Genomic DNA, 26,779 nt, shown 5'->3' with positions numbered 1-26,779 from the left:
CTGACCCTTTCACAGTGTTACTGACCCTTTCACGGTGTTACTGACCCTTTCACGGTGTTACTGACCCTTTCACGGTGTTACTGACCCTTTCATGGTGTTACTGACCCATTCACGGTGTTATTGACACTTTCACAGTGTTACTGACCCATTCACAGTGGTATTGACCCATTCACAGTGTTACTGACCCATTCACAGTGGTACTGACCCATTCACAGTGTTACTGACCCATTCACAGTGTTACTGACCCATTCACAGTGATACTGACCCATTCACAGTGTTACTGACTCATTCACAGTGTTACTGACTCATTCACAGTGTTACTGACCCATTCACAGTGTTACTGACCCATTCACAGTGTTACTGACTCATTCACAGTGTTACTGACTCATTCACAGTGTTACTGACTCATTCACAGTGTTACTGACCCATTCACAGTGATACTGACCCATTCACAGTGATACTGACCCTTTCACATTGTTACTGACACACATCCATAATGTTACTGACCTATTCACAGTGGTACTGACCCATTCACAGTGTTACTGACCCATTCACAGTGGTACTGACCCATTCACAGTGTTACTGACCCATTCACAGTGTTACTGACCCATTCACAGTGATACTGACCCATTCACAGTGATACTGACCCATTCACAGTGATACTGACCCTTTCACATTGTTACTGACACACATCCACAATGTTACTGACCTATTCCCAGTATTACTCACCCATTCAGTGTGTTGCTCACCCATTCACTGTGTTGCTGACCCATTCACAATGTTACTGATCCATTCACAGTGTTACTGACCCATTCACAGTGGTACTGACCCATTCACAGTGGTACTGACCCATTCACAGTGGTACTGACCCATTCACATGTTTCTGACCCATTCACAGTGTTACTGACCCATTCACAGTGGTACTGACCCATTCACATGTTTCTGACCCATTCACATGTTTCTGACCCATTCACATGTTTCTGACCCATTCACAGTGTTACTGACCCATTCACAGTGTTACTGACCCATTCACAGTGTTAGTTACCCATTACATACGAACATACGAATTAGGAGCAGGAGTACACTGCTACTGACCCAGTCACAATATTACTGACCCTGTCGCAATGTTACTGACCCAGTCGCAATGTTACTGACCCAGTCGCAATGTTACTGACCCAGTCGCAATGTTACTGACCCAGTCGCAGTGTTACTGACCCAGTCGCAATGTTACTGACCCAGTCGCAATGTTACTGACCCAGTCGCAATGTTACTGACCCAGTCGCAATGTTACTGACCCAGTCGCAATGCTACTGACCCAGTCGCAATGTTACTGACCCAGTCGCAATGTTACTGACCAAGTCGCAATGTTACTGACCCATTCGCAATGTTACTGACCCAGTCGCAATGTTACTGACCCAGTCGCAATGTTACTGACCCAGTCGCAATGTTACTGACCCATTCACATGTTGTTTATCTATTCACCATGTTACTGACACATATCCACAATGTTACGGACCCATTCGCAATGTTACGGACCCATTCGCAATGTTACGGACACATTCACAATGTTTCTGACCCGTTCACAGTTTTACTGACCCATTCACAATGATACTGACCCATTCACCATGTTACTGATGCATAACCACAATGTTACGGACCCATTCAGAGTGTTAATGACCCATTCACAATGTTAATGACCCATTCACAATGTTAATGACCCATTCACAATGTTACTGACCTATTCACAGTGCTACTGGCCTGTTCACAATGTTACTGACCCATTAACTGCTGTTAGGGAATAACTCTAAATAGCTGAGTTAGAGTTAGGGTGCATATGTAAATTGCTTAATAATAGGGAACAAGTGAGTAACTTTTTTTTTGAGTAAGGTTTATTTTAACTAGTGAACTGTATTGATTTTTAGTAGAATTTATCAGTAGCTTCAAAAGTAAGGACCTTAGATTGTAGTGGGTAGTGTTTGGAGTAGAACAAGGTCCCTAGCGTAATTAATATTTTTTAATTAAAGGGAGTAACTAAGTCATGTAAAGGAAGTCATGGCTGGAGAGCTCGCACCCATGATATGCTTCTCCTGCGCTATGTGGGAAATCAGGGCCGTTTCCAGTGTCCCTGATGACCATGTGTGCAGGAAGTGTATCCATCTGCAGATACTGACTACCTGCATTACGGAGCTGGACTGCGGGTGGATTCACTGTGGAGTATCTGCAATGCTGAGATTGTTGTGGATAACACGTTAGTGAGCTGGAGAAAGCAGCAAGAGCCAAGTTCATGGCACCATGGGTGGCTCTGCTGCACAGGAGGGCAGGAAGAATAGTGGCAGGACTATAGTGATAGGGGATTTAATTGCAAGGGGACCAGACAGGTGTTTCTGCGGCTGCAAAAGAGACTCCAGGATGGTATGTTGTCTCCTGGTGCTGCAGTCAAGGATGTCTCTGAGCGGCTGCAGGGCATTGTGACGGGGGAGGGCGAGCAGCCAGTTGTCATGGTACATATCGGTATTCAATAACATAGGTAAAAAGAAGGGATGAGGTCCTACAAGGTGAATATAGGGAGTTAGAGCATAAATTAAACAGTAGGACCTCAAAGATATTAATCTCAGGATGATTACCAGTGCCATGTGCTAATGAGAGCAGAGATAGCAGGATATAGCAGATGAATATGTGGCTGGAGAAATGTGGTAGCGGGGAGGGATTCAGATTGCTGGGACATTGGAACCGATTCTGGGGAAGGTGGGACCAGTACAAGCTGGACAGGTGGCATCTGGGCAGGACCGGGAACAATTTCCTCGGTGGGGGTGGAGGGGGGTGGGGGGTGTTGTTTGCTAGAGCTATCGGGGAGGGTTTAAACTAGAATGGCTGGGGGATGGGAATCTGAACAGGGAGACAGAGGAGGGGGAAACAAGGTTGGAAATGGAGGACAGAAAGGTAAGAAGCGAAAGTGGAAGGCAAAGAAAACAAAGGCAAGAAACAAACGGGGTCATGGTGCAAAATAAAGCTAAGATGACTAACAATGTTAAAAAGACAAGTCTAAAGGCATTGTGTCTTAATGCACGGAACAATCAAATAAGGTAGATGAATTAACAGCGCAAATAGATATAAATGGTTATATAGTTGCGATTACGGAGACATGGCTGCAGGGTGACCAAGGATGGGAACAGAACATCCAGGGGTATTCAGTATTTAGGAAGGACAGGCAAAAAGGGAAAGGAGGTGAAGTAGCGTTGTTAGTACAGGAGGAAATCAATGCAATAGTGAGGAAGGATATTGGCTCGGAAAATCATGGCGTGGAATCTGGGTGGAGCTAAGAAACACTAAGGGGCAGGATACATTGGTGGGGATTGTCTATCGGCCCCCAAACAGTGGTGGAGATGTAAGAGATGGTATTAAACAGGAAATTAGAGACGCATGCATTAAGGATACAACTGTAATCATGGGTGACTTTAATCTACATATAACAAACCAAATTAGCAATAATACTGTGCAGGAGGATTTCCTGGAGTGTGTATGTGATGGTTTTTTAGACCAATATGTTGAACAATGAGAAAGGATTAATTAGCAATCTTGTTGTGCAGGGTCCCTTGGGGAGGAGCGACCATAACATGATAGAATTCTTCATTAAGATGGAGAGTGAAGTAGTTGAATCTGAAACCAGGGTCCTGAATCTGAATAAACGAAACTACGAAGTATGAGGTGGGAGTTGGCTACAGTAGATTGGGGAACTTTACTAAAAGGGTTGACGGTGGATAGGCAATGGATAATATTTAAAGAACGCGTGCATGAATTACAACAATTATTCATTCCTGTCTGGCGCAAAAATGAAACTGGAGAGGTGGCTCAACCGTGGCTTACAAAAGAAATTAGGAATACTATTAGATACAAAGAGGAGGCATATAAAATTGCCAGAAAAAGCAGCAAGTCTGAGGATTGGGAGTAATTTAGAATTCAGCAAAGGAGGAAAAAGAGGTTGATTAAGTGGGGGAAAATAAAGTATGAGAGTAAATTTGCAGGGAACATAAAAACTGACTGTAAAAGCTTCTATAAATATGTGAAGAGAAAAAGATTAGTGAAGACAAATGTAGGTCCCTTACAGTCAGAAATGGGGGAAATTATAATGGGGAACAAAGAAATGACAGAACAATTAAACACATACTTTGGTTCTGTGTTCACAAAGGAAGACACAAATAACCTCCCAGAAATGTTAGGGAACCAAGGATCTAATGAGAGGGAGGAACTGAAGGAAATCAGTATTAGTAAAAAAATAGTGCAAGGGAAATTAATGGGGTTAAAGTCTGACAAATCCCCAGAGCCTGATAATCTACGTCCCAGAGTACGAAAGGAAGTGGGCCTGGAAATAGTGGATGCAATGGTGGTCATCTTCCAAAATTCTATAGACTCTGGAGCAGTTCCTACATATTGGAGGGTGGCAAATGTATCCCCACTACTTACAAAATGAGGGAGAGAAAAAACAGGGAATTACAGACCACTTAGCCTTACATCAGTAGTGGGGAAAATGCTAGAGTCTATTATAAAGGATGTGATAGCAGAACACCTGGAAAGCATAAACGGGATTGGACCAAGTCAGCATGGGTTTACGAAAGGGAAATCATGCTTAACATGACTTACCTTCCGGGAGAGCAGCGGAGAGGAGTGGACCTGTGGGATAAACACTGAGAGCGGAGCTGATAAATTGAGCCCGAAGATCGAGGCCCAGTCACTTACCTTCAGGGAGAGGAGCAGAATTGTAGGGAAAACACCAAGAGCGGAGCTGATAAATTGAGCCCGAGGATCAAGGCCCAGTCACTTTTCTTCTGGGAGCAGAGCGGAGAGGAGCGGACCTGTAGGGAAAACACCGAGAGCGGAGCTAATAAATTGAGCTCAAGGATCGAGGCCCAGTCACGTACCTTCTAGGAGCGGAGCGGACCTGTGTGAGAGCAGTCCAGGCACGCCGGAATTTGAAAACAAAGTGAGCAGTGACGTCACAGGAAAGCTGCAAGGTGATTGGTTGGTGAGTAACTGCTTTTAGGGAATGACTCTAAATAGCTGGGTAAGTAACTAAAAGTAAAGGGAAAGGTCTACAGTCTTTTTAATATAATAGGTAGGTTTTTTTTTAGGGAATCAAGGTGCCTAGTGTATATAATCTAATTTTTGTGTAATTTAAGGGGATAAATTAAGGGTAAGTCATGACAGGGCAGCTCGGCAGTGTGGAGTGCTCCTCCTGTGAAATGTGGGAAGTCAGGGACACTTCCGTGTCCAGGGTAAACACGTGTGCAGAAAGTGTCTCCAGCTGCAGCCACTTGAAATCCACGTTTCGGATCTGGAGCGGCAGCTGGAGACACTGTGGAGCATCCGCGAGGCTGAGATCATCGTGGATAGCACGTACAGGGAGGTGGTCACACCGCAGGTAAAGACTGCTCAGACAGAAAGGGGATGGGCGACCACCAGGCAGAGTAGAAGAACTGGGCGGGTAATGCAGGAGTCCCCTGGGTCCATCTCCCTATCTAACAGATTTTCCACTTTGGATACTGTTGGATAGCTTCTCAGGGGAATACAGCAAGAGCCAAGTCTGTGGCACCACGGGTGGCTCAGCTGCACAGGAGGGGATGAAAAAGGAGTGGAAGAGCTATAGTGATTTGGGATTCTATTGTAAAGGGTACAGATAGGCGTTTCTGTGGCCGCAAACGTGACTCCAGGATGGTATGTTGCCTCGCTGGTGCTAGGGTCAAGGATGTCACGGAGCGGCTGCAGGACATTCTGAAAGGGGAGGGTGAATGGTCAGAGGCCGTGGATCACATTGGTACCAATGACATAGGTAGAAAGAAGGATGAGGTCCTGCATCAAGAATTTAGGGATCTAGGTAGCAGATTAAAAAGCAGGACCTCAAAGGTTGTAATCTCTGGATTACTCCCGGTGCCACCTGCTAGTGAGTATAGGAATAGGAGGATAGAGCAGATGAATGTGTGGCTGAGGAGATGGTGCAGGAGGGAGGGCTTTAGTTTCCTGGATCACTGGGTCTGTTTCTGGCAAAGGTGGGACCTGTATAAGTCGGAAGGGTCGCACCTGAGCCAGAATGGGATCAACATCCTTGCTGGGAGGTTTGCTAGTGCTGTTTGTTTAAACTAATTTGGCAGGGGGATGGGATATAGAGTGGAGGTACGTAGGGGGTGATGCACAGTCAAATATAAAAGAGAAACTGAGTCAGTCTGGAAGGCAAAGCTGTTTAGGCACAAGAGGAAAATGCAAGGCTGGATTTCATCTATTTTAATGCAAGGAGTCTTACTAGTAAGGCAGATGAATTGAGGGCGTTGATTAACACATGGAAATATGATATTATTGCTATCACAGAGACATGGTCGAGGGAGGGGCAGGACTGGCAGCTCAATATTCCAGGGAATAGAATCTTCAGGCGTGACAGGGGAGGGGGTAAAAGAGGAGGTGGCATTGCACTATTGATCAAGGAGACAATTACTGCAGTAAGGAGGGATGATATCTTAGAAGGTCCTACAAGAGAAGGGGCAGTACTGGACCTAAACCTAGGGAATGAAGCCGGACAAGTGGTAGAAGTGTCAGTGGGGGAGCATTTCGGGGATAGTGACCATAACTCTAAGATTTAAGGCAGTTTTGGAAAAGGACGAAGATGGACCAGAAATAAAGGGGAAAATTGGGGGAAGGCCAATTTCAATATGATAAAACAGGATCTGGCCAAAGTGGACTGAAGGCAGCTACTTGTAGAAAAGTCTACTTCAGATCAGTGGGAGTCATTCAAAGAGGAAATAGTAAGAGTTCAGAGCCAATATGTACTACTTAAGGTTAAGGGTAGGACCAACAAATCCAGGACACCCTGGATGTCAAGGGATATAGAGGATTGGATCAGGGAAAAAAAGGAGGCTTATGGTAGATTTAGAGCACTGAAAACAGCGGAGGCACTAGAGAAGTATAGAAAGTGTAGGGGGATACTTAAAAAAGTAATTAGGAGAGCGAAGAGGGGACCTAAAAAAAACACTGGCGGGCAAGATAAAGGAAAATCTTAAGGGGTTTTAACCAGGGAAAGAATTGGGCCCATTAGGGACCAAAGTGGCAATCTGTGTGTGGAGTCGGAGGACATAGGTAAGGTTTTAAATGATTACTTTTCATCTGTGTTCACAACGGAGAAGGACGATGTACATGTAGAGATTAGGGAGGGGGATTGTGATATACTTGAACATATTAGCATTGAAAGGGGGGAAGTGTTAGCTTGTTTTAGCGGGCTTAAAAGTGGATAAATCCTCAGGCCCATATGAGATGTATCCCAGGCTGTTATGTGAGGCAAGGGAGGAGATAGCTGGAGCTCTGACACAAATGTTCAAATCCTCTCTGGCCACATGAGAGGTACCAGAGGATTGGAGGACAGCAAATGTGGTACCATTATTCAAGAAGGGTAGCAGGGATAAACCAGGTAATTACAGGCTGGTGAGTCTAACATCAGTGGTAGGGAAAGTATTGGAAAAAATTCTGAGGGACGGAACTAATCTGCACTTGGAGAGGCAGGGATTAATCAGGGATAGTCAGCATGGCTTTGTCAGGGGGAGATCGTGTCTAACTAACTTTATTGAATTTTTCAAGGTGCTGACTAGATGTGTAGATGAGGGTAAATCAGTTGATGTAGTCTACATGGACTTCAGAAAGGTTTTTGATAAAGTCCCGCATGGGAGATTGGTTAAGAAGGTAAAAGCCCATGGGATCCAGCGCAATTTGGTAAATTGGATCCAAAATTGGCTTAGTGACAGGAGGCAGAGGGTGATGGTCGAGTGTTGCTTTTGCGAGTGGAAGCCTGTGACCAGTGGTGTATCACAGGGATCGGTGCTGGGACCCTTGCTGTTTGTAGTGTACATTAATGATTTAGACGTGAATGTGGGAGGTATGTTCAGTAAGTTCGCAGATGACACAAAAATTGGTGGTGTAAATAGTGAGGAGGAAAGCCTTAGATTACAGGACGATATAGATGGGCTGGTAAGATGGGTAGAGCAGTGGTAAATGGAATTTAATCCTGAGAAGTGTGAGGTGATGCATTTTGGGAGGACTAACAAGGCAATGGATGGTAGGACCATAGGATGTAGAGAAGGTCAGAAGGGATCTTGGTGTACTTGTCCATAGATCACTGAAAGCAGCAGCACAGGTAGATAAGGTGGTTACGAAGGCATATGGATACTTGCCTTTATTTGCCGAGGCATAGAATGTAAGAGCAAGGAGGTTATGATGGAGCTGTATAAAACGCTAGTTAGGCCACAGCTGGAGTACTGTGTACAGTTCTGGGCACCACACTATAGGAAGGATGTGATTGCACTGGACAGGGTGCAGAGGAGATTCACCAGGATGTTGCCTGGGCTGGAGCATTTCAGCTATGAAAAGAGACTGAAAAGGCCAGGGCTGTTTTCCTTAGAGCAGAGAAGGCTGAGGGGGGACATGATTGAGGTGTACAAGATTATGAGGGGCATTGATAGGTTAGATAGGAAGAAACATTTTCCCTTAGTGGAGGGGTCAATAACCAGGGGGCATAGATTTAAGGTAGGGGGTAGGAGGTTTAGAAGGGATTTGAGGAAAAATGTTTTCACTCAGTGGTTGGGATCTGGAACGCTCTGCCTGAAAGGGTGGTAAAGGCAGGAACCCTCACAACATTTAAGAAGTATTTAGATGAGCACTTGAAATGCCATAGCACGCAAGGCTACGGGCCAAGTGCTTGAAAATAGGATTAGAAAAGTTAGGTGCTTTATGGCTGGCACAGACATGATGGGCCAAAGGGCCTGTTTCTGTGCTGTGTAACACAATGACTCTATGACTTTAAATCTACTGGAGCTTTTTGACGATGTAACCAGTAGAATAGATAAGGGAGAACCAGTGGATGTGGTGTATTTGGATTTTCAGAAGGCTTTTGATAAGGTCCCACATAAGAGGTTAGTGTGCAAAAATAAAGCACATGGGATTGGGGGTAATATACTGGCATGGATTGAGAATTGGTTGACAGATCGGAAACAAGAGTAGGAATAAACGGGTCTTTTTCTGGGTGGCAGGCAGTGACTAGTGGGGTACCGCAGGGATCAGTGCTTGGGCCCCAGCCAGTCAAAATATATATTAATGACTTGGGTGAGGGAACAAAATGTAACATTTCCAAGTTTGCAGACAACACAAATCTGGGGGGGAATGTGAGCTGTGTGGAGGATGTAAAGAGGTTCCAATGTGATTTCGACAAGTTGGCTGAGTGGGCAAATGCATGGCTGATGCAATATAACGTGGATAAATGTGAGGTTATCCACTTTGGTTGTAAAAACAGAAAGGCAGATTATTAGCTGAATGGTGTTAGATTGGGAAAGGGTGAGGTGCAACGAAACCTCGGAGTCCTTGTACACCAGTCACTGAAAGCAAGCATTCAGGTGCAGCAAGGAGTTAGGAAGGCGAATGGTATGTTGGCCTTCATTGCAAGAGGATTTGAGTACAGGAGCAAGGATGTCTTACTGCAGTTATACAGGGCCTTGGTGAGACCACATCTGGAGTATTGTGTGCAGTTTTGGTCACCTTATCTGAGGAAGGATGTTCTTGCCTTGGAGGGAGTGCAAAGAAGATTTACTAGGCTGATTCCTGGGATGGCAGGATTGACGTATGAAGAGAGATTGGGTCGACTAGGCCTATATTCACTAGAGTTTAGAAGAATGAGAGGGGATCTCATAGAAACCTATAAAATTCTAACAGGACTAGAGAGGCCAGATGCAGGGAGGATGTTCCCGATGGCTAGGGAGTCCAGAACCAGGGGTCACAGTCTCAGGATATGGGGTATGCCATTTAGAACCGAGATGAGGAGAAATTTCTTCACTCAGAGGGTGGTGAACCTGTGGAATTCTCTACCACAGAAGGCAGTGGAGCCAAGTCATTAAATATATTCAAGAAGGAGATAGATATATTTCTTAATGCTCAAGGGATATGGGGAGAAAGCGGGAACAGGGTACTGAATTAGACGATCAGCCATGATCTTTTTTGAATGACGGGGCAGGGCCGAAGGACCGAAAGGTCTACTCCTGCTCCTATTTTCTATGTTTCTATGTTTCACAATGTTACTGACCCATTCACAATGTTACTGACCCATTCACAATGTTACTGACACATTCACAATGTTACTGACCCATTCTCAATGTTACTGACCCATTCTCAATGTTACTGACCCATTCTCAATGTTACTGACCCATTCACAATGTTACTGACCCATTCTCAATGTTACTGACCCATTCTCAATGTTACTGACCCATTCACAGTTTTACTGACCCATTTGCCATGTTACTAACAGATATCCACAATGTTACTGACCCATTCACAATGTTACTGACCCATTCGCAATGTTACTGACCCATTCGCAATGTTACTGACCCATTCGCAATGTTACTGACCGATTCACAATGTTACTGACCCATTCTCAATGTTACTGACCCATTCACAATGCTACTGACCTATTCACAATGCTCTGACCCATTATTAATGTTACTGACCCATTGCCAATGTTACTGACCCATTACCAATGTTGCTGACCCAATTACAATGTTACTGACCTATATCCACAATGTTCCTGACCCATTCATAATGTTACTGACCCATTCACAATGCTGCTGGCCCATTATTAATGTTACTGACCTATTCATAATGTTACTGACCCATTGCCAATGTTGCTGACCCGTTCACATGTTGCTGACCCAATTACAATGTTACTGACCTATATCCACAATGTTACTGACCCATTCATAATGTTACTGACCCATTCATAATGTTACTGACCCATTCACAATGTTACTGACCCATTCACAATGTTACTGACCCATTCACAATGTTACTGACCCATTCACAATGTTACTGACCCATTCACAATGTTACTGACCCATTCACAATGTTACTGACCCATTCACAATGTTACTGACCCATTCACAATGTTACTGACCCATTCACAGTTTTACTGACCCATTCACAGTTTTACTGACCCATTCACAGTTTTACTGACCCATTCACAGTTTTACTGACCCATTCACAGTTTTACTGACCCATTCACAGTTTTACTGACCCATTCACAGTTTTACTGACCCATTCACAGTTTTACTGACCCATTCACAGTTTTACTGACCCATTCACAGTTTTACTGACCCATTCACAGTTTTATTAACCCATTCACAGTGTTACTGACCCATTCACAGTGTTACTGACCCATTCACAACGCTGCTGACCCATTATTAATGTTACTGGCCCATTATTAATGTTACTGACCCATTACCAATGTTACTGACCCATTGCCAATGTTCCTGACCCATTCACAATGTTACTGACCCATTCACAATGTTACTGACCCATTCACAATGTTACTGACCCATTCACAATGTTACTGACCCATTCACAATGTTACTGACCCATTCACAATGCTACTGACCCATTCACAATGCTACTGACCCATTCACAATGCTACTGCCCCATTCACAGTTTTACTGACCCATTCGCCATGTTACTGACCCATTCGCCATGTTACTGACCCATTTGCCATGTTACTGACCCATTTGCCATGTTACTGACCCATTCACAGTGTTACTGACCCATTCACAGTGTTACCGACCCATTCACAGTGTTACCGACCCATTCACAGTGTTACCGACCCATTCACAGTGTTACCGACCCATTCACAGTGTTACCGACCCATTCACAGTGTTACCGACCCATTCACAGTGTTACCGACCCATTCACAGTGTTACCGACCCATTCACAGTGTTACCGACCCATTCACAGTGTTACCGTCCCATTCACAGTGTTACCGTCCCATTCACAGTGTTACCGTCCCATTCACAGTGTTACCGGCCCATTCACAGTGTTACCGACCCCTTCCTAGTATTGCCGACCCATTCACAATATCTTCAAATAAATTCGAAAATAACCTGAATTTTATGTGCTATAAAGTTAGCTATACTTAGCATGTTTTCTGTCTAATTTGTTACTCCTTCTTAGAATGTGGGCGTCACTGAAAATTCTAGCATTTATTGCCCATCCCTAGTTGCCTTGAGATGGTGATGATGAGCTGCCTTCCTGAACTGCTGCAGTATATTTTAGATAGATGATGCAAATTTAAAGTGGAGAGGGCCATTAAAGACCTGGGGCTTCACATTCACGAATCTTTGAAGGTGACAAGTTGACAAGTCTGTTTAAAAAAAAGTATATGGGTCCTTGGCTTTATAGATCGAGGCACAGAGGACAAAAGCAAGGAATTTATGCTAAACATGTACTGTCTCCAATTCTGGCACAACACTTTAGGAAGGTTTCGATGCTGTGAGAGGGTGCAGAGAAGATTTATTAGGATGGTATCAGGATGAGAGACTTCAGTTATTTGGAGAGACTGGAAGAGCTGGGTTCTTCTTTGAGCAAAGAAGGATAAAGGGAGATTTCAAAGAGCTGTTCAAAATCATGAGGGGTTTTGATAAATTCAGTAGAGAGAAACAATTTCCACTGGTGGGGGTGGAGAGGGGTTGTCGGTAACCAGAGGACATACATTTAAGGTAATTGACAAAAGAACCAGAGGGGAAATGAGAATTTGTTTTTTTATTTGGCTAGTTGTTGTGATCTGAACTGCACTGCTTGTAAGGGTGGTGGAAGCAGATTCAGTAATAAATTTCTAACAGGAATTGAATAAATACTTGGAGGGTAAAAATCTGCAGTGCTATGGGAAAAGAGCAGGGAGTGAGACTAATGGGATAATCCATTCAAAGAGCTGGCACAGGTACGATGGCCAAATGGCCTCCTTCTGTCCTGTGAGTTTCTTTGATATATTGGACGGCTCAATGCAAATATTAAATTATGAATGGATTGTGTTTACAGAGATCAAATTCAAAGCCACTGCTGCACACATGTCTTCATTGAAAGTCTGACTTCATTGTATGGCACACTTTGAGATATTTTCTATTTAAAAGGCAGAATGTAAATGCAAGTGATTTTATTTTATTCCTTGTCTTATTTTTAATTTCAGTGTCATGGTCTTTCTATTGATGGCTATGTACTTCCTTCTTCAACCACAAGAGAGGTGAGCCACAACTAATTTGTACACTCAATTCCTATATCACTGATGGCCAGATGCAGCCAAATGTGCTTGTAGCTTCCATCTTCTAGCTGTCTTTTCAGTAATATTCCGATAACTCAAAATACTTAACATTGCAGAAGTACAGATGACTGAAAAGCATACCTGTCAGTGGTTTTAACTGGGCGTCCTGACAAGAGACACTGGGTTTGTTCTCCTCAGACCAGAGAAGGTTAGGGGAGATTTGATTCAAATGTTCAAAATTATGAATGGTTTTGATAGAGTAAATGCAGAGAAACTGTTTCCAGTGGCAGAAGGCTCGGTAACCAGAGGGCACAGATTTAAGGGAACTGGTAAAAGCACCAGAGCAGAAGTTTTTTTAATGCAATGATCTGTTATGATTTGGAATGCACGGCTTGAAAGGGTTGTGGAAGCAGATTTAATCGTAGCGGGTGGCACAGCGGTTAGCACCGCAGCCTCACAGCTCCAGCGACCAGGTTCAGTTCTGGGTACTGCCTGTGCGGAGTTTGCAAGTACCCCCTGTGACTGCGTGGGTTTCCTCCTAGTGCTCTGGTTTCCTCCCACAGCCAAAGACTTGCAGGTTGATAAGTAAATTGGCTGTTGTAAATTGCCCCTAGTGTAGGTAGGTGGTAGGAGAATGGTGGGGATGTGGTAGGGAATATGGGATTAATGTAGGATTAGTATAAAATGAGTGGTTGTTGGTCAGCACAGACTCGGTGGGCCGAAAAAAAAATGCAACTTTCAGTGGGGCATTGGATAAATACTTGAAGGTTGATAGTTTTGCAAGGCTATGGAGAAAGAGATGAGGAGTGAGATTAATTGAATAGCCCTTTCAAAGAGCCGGGACAGGCATGATGGGCTGAATTATCATCTTCTGTGAAGACCCTTTACCTGGTTACTCCGGGTATCAATGGCACACCACAATTGGTATTGTTCCAGTAGATTGGGTACGCCTTTATTATATCACTAAGCATACTCATGATAATACCAGTTGCTTAGCAGCCCTGTGAGCCGGAGTCCATCCCAGTGGTCAATCCGTTGATGAATTTTCCGTGCACAACTTCCGGATGGCCGACCATGTCACCCTAACCACTGCAGCAAAGATGTTACTGTGGGCTCTTTCTTCCTTTTTTTTTTGCTATGTCCCTGTTCCATATAAGGTAAAATCTGTCTTTAACTCTTTCAATTGGTCAGCAATTACCTCACTGTCCCTTTCAAAACAAGACAATTACTTCTCCAGGTGGTTGCCAACTTGGGCCTCATGCTGAAATTTCAAGGCCCACTGCTTCAGATAACAAAGACAGTTTCTCTGCTTCATTATCTCTAGCATCATTTATCAATCTCCAGACTGGTGCAGACAAACCTGTTTTTTTAGCTCTTAATGAGCAAGGCCTGTATCTCTTCCCGGATGTTAGCACTTCTGCAGTTGAATTGATTTTGCAGACCTTGCCAATTCAGGCTCTGCCATTGACCATCCTGCCTGTACCTTCAGGCCCTCACTATAGTTCATTAGATGTCTTCGGTCTGGGTACTTCAACGGCCCATGTTGCCACCATGAGACAGAGTCCACAACAGGACTCCACCACAACTGGTCTACATTCATTAATATAAAAGAAATAAAGGAACAGTTACACGATTAAAAGATAAAAACACGTTGGCTTACATGTGTTTTATGATTCTAAACCCAAAAGTGGAGCAATATTTGTCCCCACAAGGGCCCGGAATTTGCAGTAGCAATGACAGTGAAAGTGTCAACATTTGCAGTTATTACTCCTCCTTTAACTGACAGCAACTTCTGGAGTCCGCACATGCATGGTTAAATACAGCAATCCTGAAGTTGCTGTCAGTGATGCTGTTCTCCCCCCAATACCGCACCCCGCCCCCCCACCATCTCTGAAGTTGACAAGAACTTCCACTTTCACACTCGCTGTAAAAACCCTTGGAAAATGTTACGCCTTGTTGAATGAATTGTAACTGTGTTTATAACAGTGTACTAACTTCATAATTACTGATGAACAACCTCTCTGATCCTGGGAAACTATTTATATTTGTAGAATTTTGAATTTCTCTATTAAGATTTTAAAAATTTTGCATGTTTAAAATAATTTTCTTTTAAAGCTTATTTATGATATTTCAGCTTCTACCTTAATCCCATGTGTATATCACAATCTTTATTTCGCTGTCTATAAATTGATATTAAAAAGTGAAGGATAATCAGTGCTTTAACTTCCTGCTTTGCTGTCTGTGAGAATACTTCAATTTGATTGGCTGCTTACCCTGCTTGTTGACATCACTTTTGGCGGGATGCCTGGAGATCCCCTTGACTTGGTGCCAGTTTCAAACTAATATCGGGAAAGAGGAAATCCACACCAGAGATCGCCAGATCTTTGTGGGCAGCTTTCTTCAAGGTCAACGGCAAGGGCAGTCACTTGGCTGCTAACCGCATAATCTGGGCCTTTAAGATTATTCATGTATTCTAGGGAAGATTACTGGCACAATTAAATACAGTTTCACTCCATCGCACAATGTGTTGGGATTCCAACTTATTACTTGTTAGCCTTTCTCTCAAGAGGACCGAAATACAAAGGGAATGTGATCTTACAGTTAGAGCTCTGCTTAGACCCTATTTAGAGTAATGCATTGAGTTCTGGGCAGCACACCTCATAAAAGATATATCGCCTTGGAGAGAGTATACTGTAGTGCCAGGGCCAATCAGCTCCTGACCTCATCACAGCCTTGGTCCAAATGTGAACAAAAGAGCCGAACTCCAGAAGTGAGGTGAGAGTGACTGCCCTTGACATCAAGGCAGCATTTTTTTTATTTGTTCATGGGATGTGGGTGTCACTGGCTAGGCCAGCATTTATTGCCCGACCCAAATTGCCCTTGAGAATATGGTGGTGAACCGCCGCCTTCATATACCACTGCAGTTCTTGGGGGGTAGGTACACCAACAGCGCTGTTAGGAAGGGAATTCCAGGATCTTGACCCAGCGACAGTGAAAGAATGGCGATATAGCTCCAAGTCAGGATGGTCTGTGGCTTGGAGGGGAACTTGCAGGTGCTGGTGTTCCCATGCAGCTGCTGCCTTTGTCCTTCTAGGTGGTAGAGGTTGCAGGTTTGTAAGGTACTGTCGAAGGAGCCTTGGTGAATTGCTGCTGTGCATCTTATAGATGGTACACACTACTGCCACTGTGTGTCGGTGGTGGAGGGAGTGAATGTTTGTAGATGGGGTGCCAATCAAGTGGGCTGCTTTGTCCTGGATGGTGTTGAACTTCTTGAGTGTTGTTGGAGCTGCACCCATCCAGGCAAGTGGAGAGTATTCCATCACACTCCTGACTTGTGCCTTGTAGATGGTGGACAGGCTTTGGGGAGTCAGGAGGTGAGTTACTCGCCGCAGGATTCCTAGCCTCTGACCTTCTCTTGTAGCCACGGCATTTATATGGCTACTCCAATTCAGTTTCTGGTCAATGGTAATCCCCAGGATGTTGATAGTGGGTGATTCAGCGATCATAATGCCATTGAATGTCAAGGGGAGATGGTTAGATTTTCTCTTGTTTGAGATGATCATTGCGTGGCACTTGTAGGGTGTGAATGTTACTTATCAACCCAAGCCTGGATATTGTCCAGGTCTTGCTGCATTTCTACACGGAGATGATAGGGGAGATGATCAAAAGCTTGGTGAAAGAGGTAGGTATTCAGGAGCAACTTGAAGGAGGAAAGCCAGGTGGAGTGGTGTAGGGAGGGAATTCCAAAGTTTAGGGTCCAGGCAACTGAAGGCACAGCCACCAGAGGTGGAGTGATTAAAATCAGGGATGCACAAGAGAGCAGAATGAGATAATTCATATTGAAACCAGCTTGGGTGATCAGGGTGCATTAGAATGAAAATATTTGTCAGCTGCTTTGATGCTTAATTTATCCTTGAGAGCACATCATAAACTTTTCAGCTACAGTAAAGCATTGTCTTCTATGTATTTCAAAATTTATGTTAGTAAACTCAGGAAGGCAGCTTTGTCGGGATACCTGTCCAGCCTACAAAACAATCATTTTGCCTCTCAGTTGGCTGCTGCTGTTCTCAGAAAAAACAGGTCCTTGCATTTATGTCCTCTGTGAAACCTAATAGGAGCAGCTGGTCAAGGAAGAGGTCGATTAAATAATCAGCTTTAGGGACACCCAGTGGCCTAGAAATTCATCGGTGTATTGCTCGTTTTCAAGCGTAAAACGAGTGCTTTGGTGTGCGATATGGCAGTCAGCACACACTGCTCATTCTGTGTCAGTTACCCGCTGTATTGGGTTTTTTGTCGCTCTGTAGGCATCTGGGGCAGCTGCGGGTAGTATATTAAATGCTGATTAAAATCTCTGAATAAGAACCCTCCAACGACAAGTCTGAATACCCATTGTCTCTTCTTTCTCTTCACATGTTGACCTATAAAGTGAGCATCAATCGGCTTGTTTGACAGCACTGCATTAGAGACCATCTGTCTGTCCCCAGGCATGGTCAATTTCCATTAGTTGTTAGGGACCAGAGCCTTGGCCTCTTCCTAGTCCATGTCACAGAGACCAATCATAATGCCTTTACTGCTGGCCCAACTTGGATCAGTTAAATCAACACAAACCAAGAATTGGTCTCAATTCAGTACTACTCCAATAGGGTAGTAGGAAAATTAAAATATGCAGGGTTATGGTAGAAAGATCAGCTTCCGTCAATTCCTATAACATGACCAACCTACAAAAAGGATAAGATTCCGCCTTGGAAAATGTTCTGTTACTGATGAAAGAAAATATCATTTGTTGTTTGACAATTAGAGACAGTCCGTACTATTTTACTGTCTGGTGGCTAATGTAGTGCGTGAGTTAAATTTTTTTTTTCACTTTAAGATGACACCTCAAGAGATCAAATTTGCCGTTCATGTGGAGTCTGTTTTGAACCATGTTCCTCAACCTGAATACAGACAGCTTCTGGTGGAAACAATCCTGGTTCTCACTGTACTAGCAGATCTGGAGGTTCACAGCATTGGTGGTATAATCTGTGTGGACCACATCGTGCACATGGCCAATGAGTACTTTTTGCAGGATCAGGTAAGAGTTCTCAGTTGTTGCTGTTTCTAACACATGTAGCAGACATAAGTCATTATTATTACAGAAAGATCTTAAATTCTGGTTGTATAGCTTATTGTAACATTTAGATACCGTGGTAACCTGCTCCATTTGATATGAACAAATAGCAGAGTCCTGGTACATAATAAAATTAATGTTCATAAAATCCTAGAATCTAACAACACTGAAGAGGTTATTGAGCCATGATGCCTTTCCTGACTTATTGAAACTCCATTCACATCCTGACTTGCTATATATACTTTTAGTTTGTTTTCTTTTTCAACAATTTTACTATTTCTTTTGTGAAATCTGAAAACTAATATTCCACTGTACAGGTCACAAGGGGAAGTGGAATATGTGATGATTCAAATATGAAGCAACACTCCTAATCTTAAGCATGCAGACCCTTTCTGTCAATCTGACATTTTGGCCAGTTTTATTCCAGTTTTAGGTTCAGCTGACAACTTGGGGCGGGGTGCGGGGGGATACAAATGTTGCAGCATATTCTTTTATTAGAGAGAGTTTACATTAATACCAAAAATTCTGCAGCTCCTTGTTCATTATAATGAACTCTAGCAAGTTACTTCTTGCAATTCACCAAACTGTTGTTCAGTAATAATGTAAACTCATATAGTAACAAGAGTATTTAAATATGAAAAATATCACCGTACTTATAAAATCACCAATCTCCTGTATGGCGAATAAGGTTGAAGAGCTAAAAGTACAAATAGCCATATGGGAATATGATGTAGTGGCAATAACGGGAACATGGCTTAAAAATGGCGAGGACTGGCGCTTAATGTTCTGGGATACAAAGTGTTCGGAAAAGATAGGGAAGGAAAAATGGGAGGTGGAGTGACAGTACCAATTAGGGAAGACATTGTAATGTTATAAAGGGAGGATGCCCTTGTGGGAGCAAAGACAGAATCCGTTTGATTAGAGTTGATGAGCAAAAAGGTCATTTTACTAGGGGTATTCGATATACCTTCACATAATGAGAGATAGAGGAGCAAATCTGCAGGGAAATCACAGAGATGTGAAAGAACTATAGAATGGTGATATTGAGGGACTTTATTTACCCAAATATCAATTAGGACAATCTTAGAGTAAAGGGTAAGGAGGGGAGGATTTTCTGAAATGTGTTCAGGAGAGCTTCCTTGATCAGTATCTTCTCAGTCCAACTAGGAAGAAGGCATTGCTGGATCTGATGCTGGGAAATGAGGTGGACCAAGTGTCTGCAGGGGAACGCTTGGGTAAGAGGTTGTATCATGAGGTTTAGACTAGTAATGGAGAAAAGCAAGGAACAATCTAAAGTAGAACCTCTAAATTTTAAGAGGGCTAACTTCAATGGAATGCTAGGAGATCTAGCCAGGATAAAATGGAACCAACGACTGACAGGAAAAACTGTAATGGAACAATGGGTTATCTTTAAGGAGGAGATGCTTCAGATACAGGCTGGGTACATTCCAACATGGGCGAAAGGTAAGGGAACCAAAGCCAGGTCTCCTTAGATAACGAGGGCGATAAAGAATATGATGAAACAAAGAAGTGTGTGATGCACCTCAGGTGAATTCTTCAAGTGAGAACCAGGCCAAATGCAATAAGTTGAGAGGGGAGATGAAGAGGAAAATACGACTGGCAAAGAGAGAATATGAGTATAGAATGGCGGTCAACATAAATGGAAACCCAAAAATCTTCTACCAGCATATAAATAGTAAGTGGGTAGTGAGAGGCAGAATGGAGCCTGTTAAGGAGAAAAAGGATGACATATGCTTAAAGGCGAAGGAAAAGGCTAGAATACTTAATGAGTATTTTGTATCAGTGTTTGCTAAGGAAGAAGATACTGACAAAATATCAGTAGAAGAGGAGATGTTGGTGATAATGGATAGGTGAAAATTGTTAAGAAGGGTGTATTGGAAAGGCTGGCTATGCTTAAAGTACATACATAGCCTGGTCCGGATGGCTTGCATCCCAGGTTGCTAATGGAAGTGGGGGTGGAGATAGCGGAAGGGCTTACCATATTCTTCCAATCTTCTCTAGATATGGGGGTGCCAGAGGATTGGAGAATGGCAAATGTGACACCCTTATTCAAGGAAGGGTGTATTGATATTCGTAGTAAGTACAGGCTGGTCAATTTAACTTCAGTGGTGGGTAAAGTTTTAAAAACAATAATCAAGAAAAAAGAATCAACACACACTTGGAGAGGTTTGAGTTAATTAAGGATAGTCAGCATGAATTTGTGAAAGGCAGATCATGCTTGACTAATTTAATTGAATTTTTTGATGAAGTAACAGAGAAGGTTGATGAAGGGAATACGGTGGATGACGTCTATTTGGATTTTAAGAAAGTGACAAAGTATACCACAAAAGGCTGGTTAACAACAAAATTGAGGCTTATGGAATAGGAGGGTCAGTGTCAGCTTGGATAAACAAATTGGCTTAAGGACAGAAAACAGCAATTTGTGGTAAATGGGTATTTTTCAGACTGGAGGATGGTAGGCAGTGGTGTTTCCCCAAGGGAACACTAGGACCACTGCTTTTCTTGATTATATATATAAATTACATGGATATTGGAATGCAGAGTAGAATTTCTAAATTTGCCAATGATAGTAAACTTGCATAAATAAAAGCAAAATACTGCGGATGCTGGAAATCTGAAACAAAAACAAGAAATGCTGGATTCACTCAGCAGGTCTGGCAGCATCTGTGGAAAGAGAAGCAGAGTTAACGTTTCGGGTCAGTGACCCTTCTTCGGAACTTGCAGATGTGGCAAACAGTGAGGATGATACCAATCAACTGCAATAGGTCATAGATAGGCTAACAGAATGGGCAGACAAGTGGCAGATGGAATTTAATACAGAGAGAAGTGTGAGATGATGTATTTTGGTAGAAGGGATTGGTAGAAGCAATAAAGACTATATGACACAGTTATGACGAGTGTACAGGGACAGAGGGACCTGGGGATTCATGTGCACAGACCTTTGAAGGTGGCAGGACATTCTTTAGGAAGGTTTGGGTAGGGTAGACAAAGAAAAGTTGTTCCATTAACTGATAGTACAAGGAATAGGGGACACAGATTTAAGGTTTTAGGCAAGAGATGCAGAGAGAATGTGAGGAAGAGCATTTTTACAGAATGAGTGATAATGACCTGAAACACTCTGCTTACGAGGGTGGTGGAAGTGGAGATGATGAATGATTTCAAAAGGAAACTGGACGGGCACTTGAGGGAAATAAACTTGCAGGGTTACAGTGATAGAGCAGGGGAATGGGACTGACTGGATTGCTCTACGGAGAGCTGGTATGGACTTGATGGGCTGAGTGGCCTCCTTCTGTGCCATCATGTCTCTATGACTCCCAACGCAATGTTGAAACTGCCTCATTATAGGTGGTCCTTCCAGAATTGCCTCAGTGAAAGTGGTCAGTGTTCCTTGTAAAACCAGCTCACTAAGTGTAAACCCTTTTTTTTTTAGAGGTCTTGCTGTAAATCAACCTTAGGATAAGTCCTCGTTCACATTTAAAATGTACACAAATGAGCCTTGTAAACTAAATGGCTTTTTGTTGTATCTTTACAATCGATGCTTGAGCACAAAACACAATTTGGATTAGTAAGAACTGCAATAAAAAGGAAAATAATGAAATCTTTATGTAAACTGGAATGACATTTGGATAAGCAAATAAGAAAAAATCTTTCTGAATTAGAAGGGCTGAAGGTTTGTGGTTGGTGAAAGACGTGTCTAGAATGTAATGTTGTACTGTACTTAACACATGAAATTTGAACTGTATCAACTGAATTTTTCTAATATAATTTCCTGTTCTGTTTCTATTGCAGAAATCCCTTGGTGCAAGTGACTCCCTTTTAGAACTTGACTCAGCCACAAGAGTTTGCAATTTGTTCTATGACAGTGCTCCAAGTGGAAGCTATGGCACTATGACTTATTTGACAAAAGCTGTTGCTACTTATGTACAAGACTTCCTGCCAAATACTGGCTGTTTCATGCAATAGAAATGTGAGCTGTGAAAGAGTTATCAGCATGATGAAGAATATCCTTCTGATCTCGTTATATTCCATCACTCAGAGTTTTAAGTGAACATATATCTAATAAAATTATGATCTGTGAATTGCAATAATGCATGGGATAATATGAACTGTGTGTCAGGAAATACTCTTTATATATGGCTGTTATTTATTTGGCACAGTTATAATAACTTTGACACAAAGTAATAGTGCAGAAGTTTACTCACTCAAGACTGGCAGCTTTAAATAAATATATTTCAGTATTTGGAAAGCAACTAAATGCTGTAGTTAGGAAAGTAGTAAGCTAACTCACAAGTGTCTGAAGTCTTTTGTACACTTAGTAATGTATATACTAAACCTCTAGTTTGTCATTTAATTGTAGCAAAATTTATGAAGATGTGATAAGCCATATCTGTATACTTAGTGGGATTGAACAGAGAATTTTTGGATTCTATTAACTTAGCTTAATATAAATTATGTGCATCATTGACATTTTCACAGTGCATAATGGTGATGTTTCATTAGTGAAGATACAAACTATATTATGCATGAGAGAGTTCTGGCAGATTTTGTTTGTATCTTATAAACTTATATTGAATGAAGAGGTAAAAGAGAAATGAAGGCTTAAGCTTCCCGAGACCCATTGTTGGAGTGGAGTGCAGATTGAGTTGGGCATTTCATAATTAGGAATTTTACTAGAACGTATTGAAATAGAATCCTGTATTTGACAAGTGCAGGGATAGAAAAATGAGAGTTCATTTAGATCTGGTGGTAGCTTATCATTGGGGTAAAATCAGGCTATGCTTTAATAAATTTGTACGATTCTCCTGTATGCACTATTTAGTAGCACTGTGGGTGTACCTACACCCCAAGGACTGCAGTGGTTCAAGAAGGCAGCTCATCATCACCTTCTCAAGGGCAATTAGGGATGGACAGAACATGCTGGCCCAGCTAGCGATCCCAGGAATGAATTTAGAAAAGCTTTTTGCCCATTAATTGTTAACGCTTCACTTAAGATAGCAAAGTAATCATCATTGTACTGATATTGCACAATGCATATCCCAAAGGGATACACAATAGATATAAAAATAGATTGAACTCCAACTTTTAAGCATGCTCACTAATTGCAAGCTAAATGTGTTTAAATGCATACTAACTGTGTCTCATAGACCTTGTTACATAGAGCACATGATATTGCCATCAATGAAACATTGTAAATAGTTTATGAGCAATGAAAAGGACAAGCTGCTTGCAATGTTGGCTGGAATATATTCTGTACCTTGCTTGGAGAATGTTTTAATGGAAAATGTGAATTTTTAATCTTTATAGTCTGAGAAATCCTGGTTGTGGTATCCTGGTATTGATATGCTACTGCAGTGTTGCTTCAAGTGATTTGCAGTTGTGTTAATGGACAGTTTCAGGGATAACTGGCCAAACAGTCAGCCAACAGTGTGGTGATTGCTAAGACAGCTGGCCACCAGTTATATGAAAGAATGGGTGACAACAGGAGGACACTGGAGAGTTTCAAACCATCTCCCCAGTGGAGAAAGTCTAAATTATAAATTACTGTGATGATTTAAACTGTCTCCGAATGGCCAGTTACAAAGTTGGACAGGGCCGAGGAAACTGGAAACAGTGCATAAAACAGATGCCCAAATCTCGTGATGGCTGTAACGTCTAATGTTGTAATAAATACTTGTTCTGAAGTTTCTTTTTTAACCAGTTTTAATTTTTCGCAGGCTGTAATTAGCCACCTCATAGTAAAGATCACTTAAAGATATGGAGAAATATTTATAACTTTCAAAAATGATGGATCTGCCAAGATGGTGCTAATGGCCTTTTCTCCAAAACAACTTTTAATTTACTGATATTTTTGCTTGTCAAAGAATATATGTATTACATCCCTATGCAGATCAGTAACTATCAGGTTTAATGATAAGTAGACTTAAAACACAACTTAAGTCAATCACTGAGAACTTATTGTTGCAATGTATCTCTACTAGTGAAATGGTGACTTGGGTACATGACATAGTTTAGCATATGAAGAATCTGACACAGTAGCAGTCTTTCCTTGAGCTGGAGTGAACAAATTAATCCAGCCATGCTGTCGGTCCCTTCCTAAAGACATAAAGCATTCATATTGAAACCACTTCCAAAACAACTTGCATTTATCTCATGTCTTTAACATAGTAAAACATCCCAAGGTGCTTCACAGGAGAGCCATCAAACAAAAGTTGACACCAAGCCAAAGGAGAAGACATTAGTACAGGGTAGTTATGAAGGAGCATCTAAAAAGGGGGGCTCGGGGGGGGGGGATGGTGTTATAGAGAGGCAGAGAGCTTTAGGGAGGGAATTCCAGAGCTTCGAGCCCAGGCAGCTGAACACACAGCCGCCAATGGTGCACTTTTTATACAGAGGGTGGTGAGTGCCTGGAACTTGCTGCCAGGGGAGGTGGTGGAAGCAGATACGATAGCGATGTTTAAGAGACATCTTGACAAATATATGAATAGGAAGGGAATAGAGGGATATGGGCCCCGGAAGTGCAGAAGGTGTTAGTTTAGGCAGGCATCAAGATCGGCGCAGGCTTGGAGGGCCGAATGGCCTGTTCCTGTGCTGTTCTTTGTTCTTTGAAGTGGGGGATGCACAGATATCTCGGAGGGTTGTGGGGCTGGAGAAGATTACAGAAATAGGGAGGGGCAAGGACATGGAGGGATTTGAAAACAAGGATGAGACTGGAAGCCATTGTATATCAGCGAGCATAGGGGGTGATGGGTAAATGGGACTTGGTGCAAGTTAAGACATTTCGGATTATTTATTTTCACTTTTTTAGCCATTGTTCTAAACTTCTAAAAGGTAACAATAAATCAGCAATTGTAGTTTTTAATATTTTTTAAATGTATAGTTTTATAAAATAGAAGCAGCACATGGTGCAAATACAATGAAGCCCAATGCAATGTTGTTGTATCGGCATGGCCACAGTGTGTACTGGCTTGCATTTTTCCTCATAAATAAGTGAGCTTCCTAACAAATTACAGTGATATTTAATCCTTTTAAAAGTGATGGGAATATCTTTTAGTTAAGTACATTGGGAAAATGTGTTCCATGTTATATTTACACTAACACTTGTTGAACAAACTGTCGGAGAATCAGGAGACTGGGAGATCAGGACGTTTGAAAATTCCACGCATTTATTTACAGTATTGCTACTCATATGTTGTCTGCTACTTCATCATGACTTTAAAGAGCTTGAGCGTTTATGAACCTAATAACGAACTTGTTTTGAGTGTTTCCTTGTTACTATGACTCTGCTATTCCGTATGTGGACTGTTGCTGTTATTTTACTTTCTTAGTTCCAGATTTCTCAGTAGCACTGTGAATAATAGCTCAGTCCCCATATGGGGATATTACATTTATTTTTTAGAGGAGCACCAAGGTAGAGAAAGTAGGCAAACTAAGCAGGAAATGCTCAGCAAGTCGAGCAGCATTGTGGAGCGAGGAAACTTACTGCCTGTCGGTGCTGAGTATTCCCAGCATGTTCTGTTTAGATTTCAGATTTCCAGCGTTTGCTGTATTTTGTCTTTGTACGAGAGAAAGCAGGCTTTGTATTTGTATCCAATATCAGTGAGTGTACAGCTGATTAATAAACAGGATTGTAGAACAAGCCTCAGTTTGTAGTGTTACAAATAGTAAACAGACTATCTGCCATAGTGTGGAAATCCTGTACACACGCATCACATTAGTGAAGCTTTAGCATTTCCTTCATTACATCTATTTAAGAAGCTGATGATTTTTCTGATGCATGAAGGTTTAATGATTTTATTAACTTAAAAGTGGAATATGCTTATTAGATATAGTGCATTTTGAATTTGATTATTTAACACATTTGTAAATAGTGTTTTGTTTTATATACATTAGTGAGATAGCTGTGTTCTGACCAGCATATAACATATTGAAGAAAAATATTTTCTGTTTTCAACAGCAGATGTTACATAGTAAATACCTTTGTAAAGAATATGTGCCAAGCAATTGCGATAAAATGCTTAAAAGTAATTTAAAGACCAGGCTAACACACGTGATGGTTGTTTTGTGTCTTTTCTGAAATTCTTTTAGAACAGTTCCAAACCTCCCTAATTCTGAAGCCACATCATAATCCATTTAAATTGAAACAGTGCTGCTTTGTGTGTGTTTGTTATATCTGAGACATTCCACAATGCAGCATTATTCTCCAATCGCAAATTGTATTCAGCCTGTGTTTTAACTTTCAAACAATGAAATGTTTATTCTGTGTTTATATTTCTAAGCATGTGAATAAAGGAGAATGCACAGCAGAAGTGTCCTTTCATTTATGTTCACTTACATTTTCTTTAGAATGTTAGATTAATCTCAACTGATTTACTTTTAAAATAGCTCAGCTAGAAAACAGTGTAGTATCCTGTGAGAATGGACTTATAACAACAATTTGCATTAATATAGCGTCTTTAATGTATAAAACGTGGAATATTCTTCACAGGAACATAATCAGATAAAAATTGGCACCGAATCAAAAGAAATATGAAGACAGGTGACTAAGCTTGATCAAA

The 26,779-nt window shown here is 42.0% G+C and overlaps 1 protein-coding gene across 3 annotated transcripts in view; it reads left to right on the top strand.

Annotated features, from left to right (window-relative positions):
* LOC137374285 (phosphorylase b kinase regulatory subunit alpha, liver isoform-like) overlaps nucleotides 1–26,521 on the top strand; it is a 285,712-nt gene extending 259,191 nt beyond the window's left edge. For all 3 annotated transcript variants that reach the window (XM_068040091.1, XM_068040092.1, XM_068040090.1), the window contains 3 exons: nucleotides 13,025–13,078; nucleotides 17,967–18,167; nucleotides 22,014–26,521. In XM_068040091.1, the coding sequence (XP_067896192.1) occupies nucleotides 13,025–13,078; nucleotides 17,967–18,167; nucleotides 22,014–22,187 (429 nt within the window). In that variant the 3' untranslated portion in view covers nucleotides 22,188–26,521. The remainder of the gene's footprint in view (nucleotides 1–13,024; nucleotides 13,079–17,966; nucleotides 18,168–22,013) is intronic.
* Nucleotides 26,522–26,779: the final 258 nt, after the last annotated feature.

This window comes from Heterodontus francisci, chromosome 10 (genome assembly GCF_036365525.1).
Source record: "Heterodontus francisci isolate sHetFra1 chromosome 10, sHetFra1.hap1, whole genome shotgun sequence".
Classification (NCBI taxonomy): domain Eukaryota; kingdom Metazoa; phylum Chordata; class Chondrichthyes; order Heterodontiformes; family Heterodontidae; genus Heterodontus; species Heterodontus francisci.
This window is presented reverse-complemented; position numbering and strand designations above follow the sequence as displayed.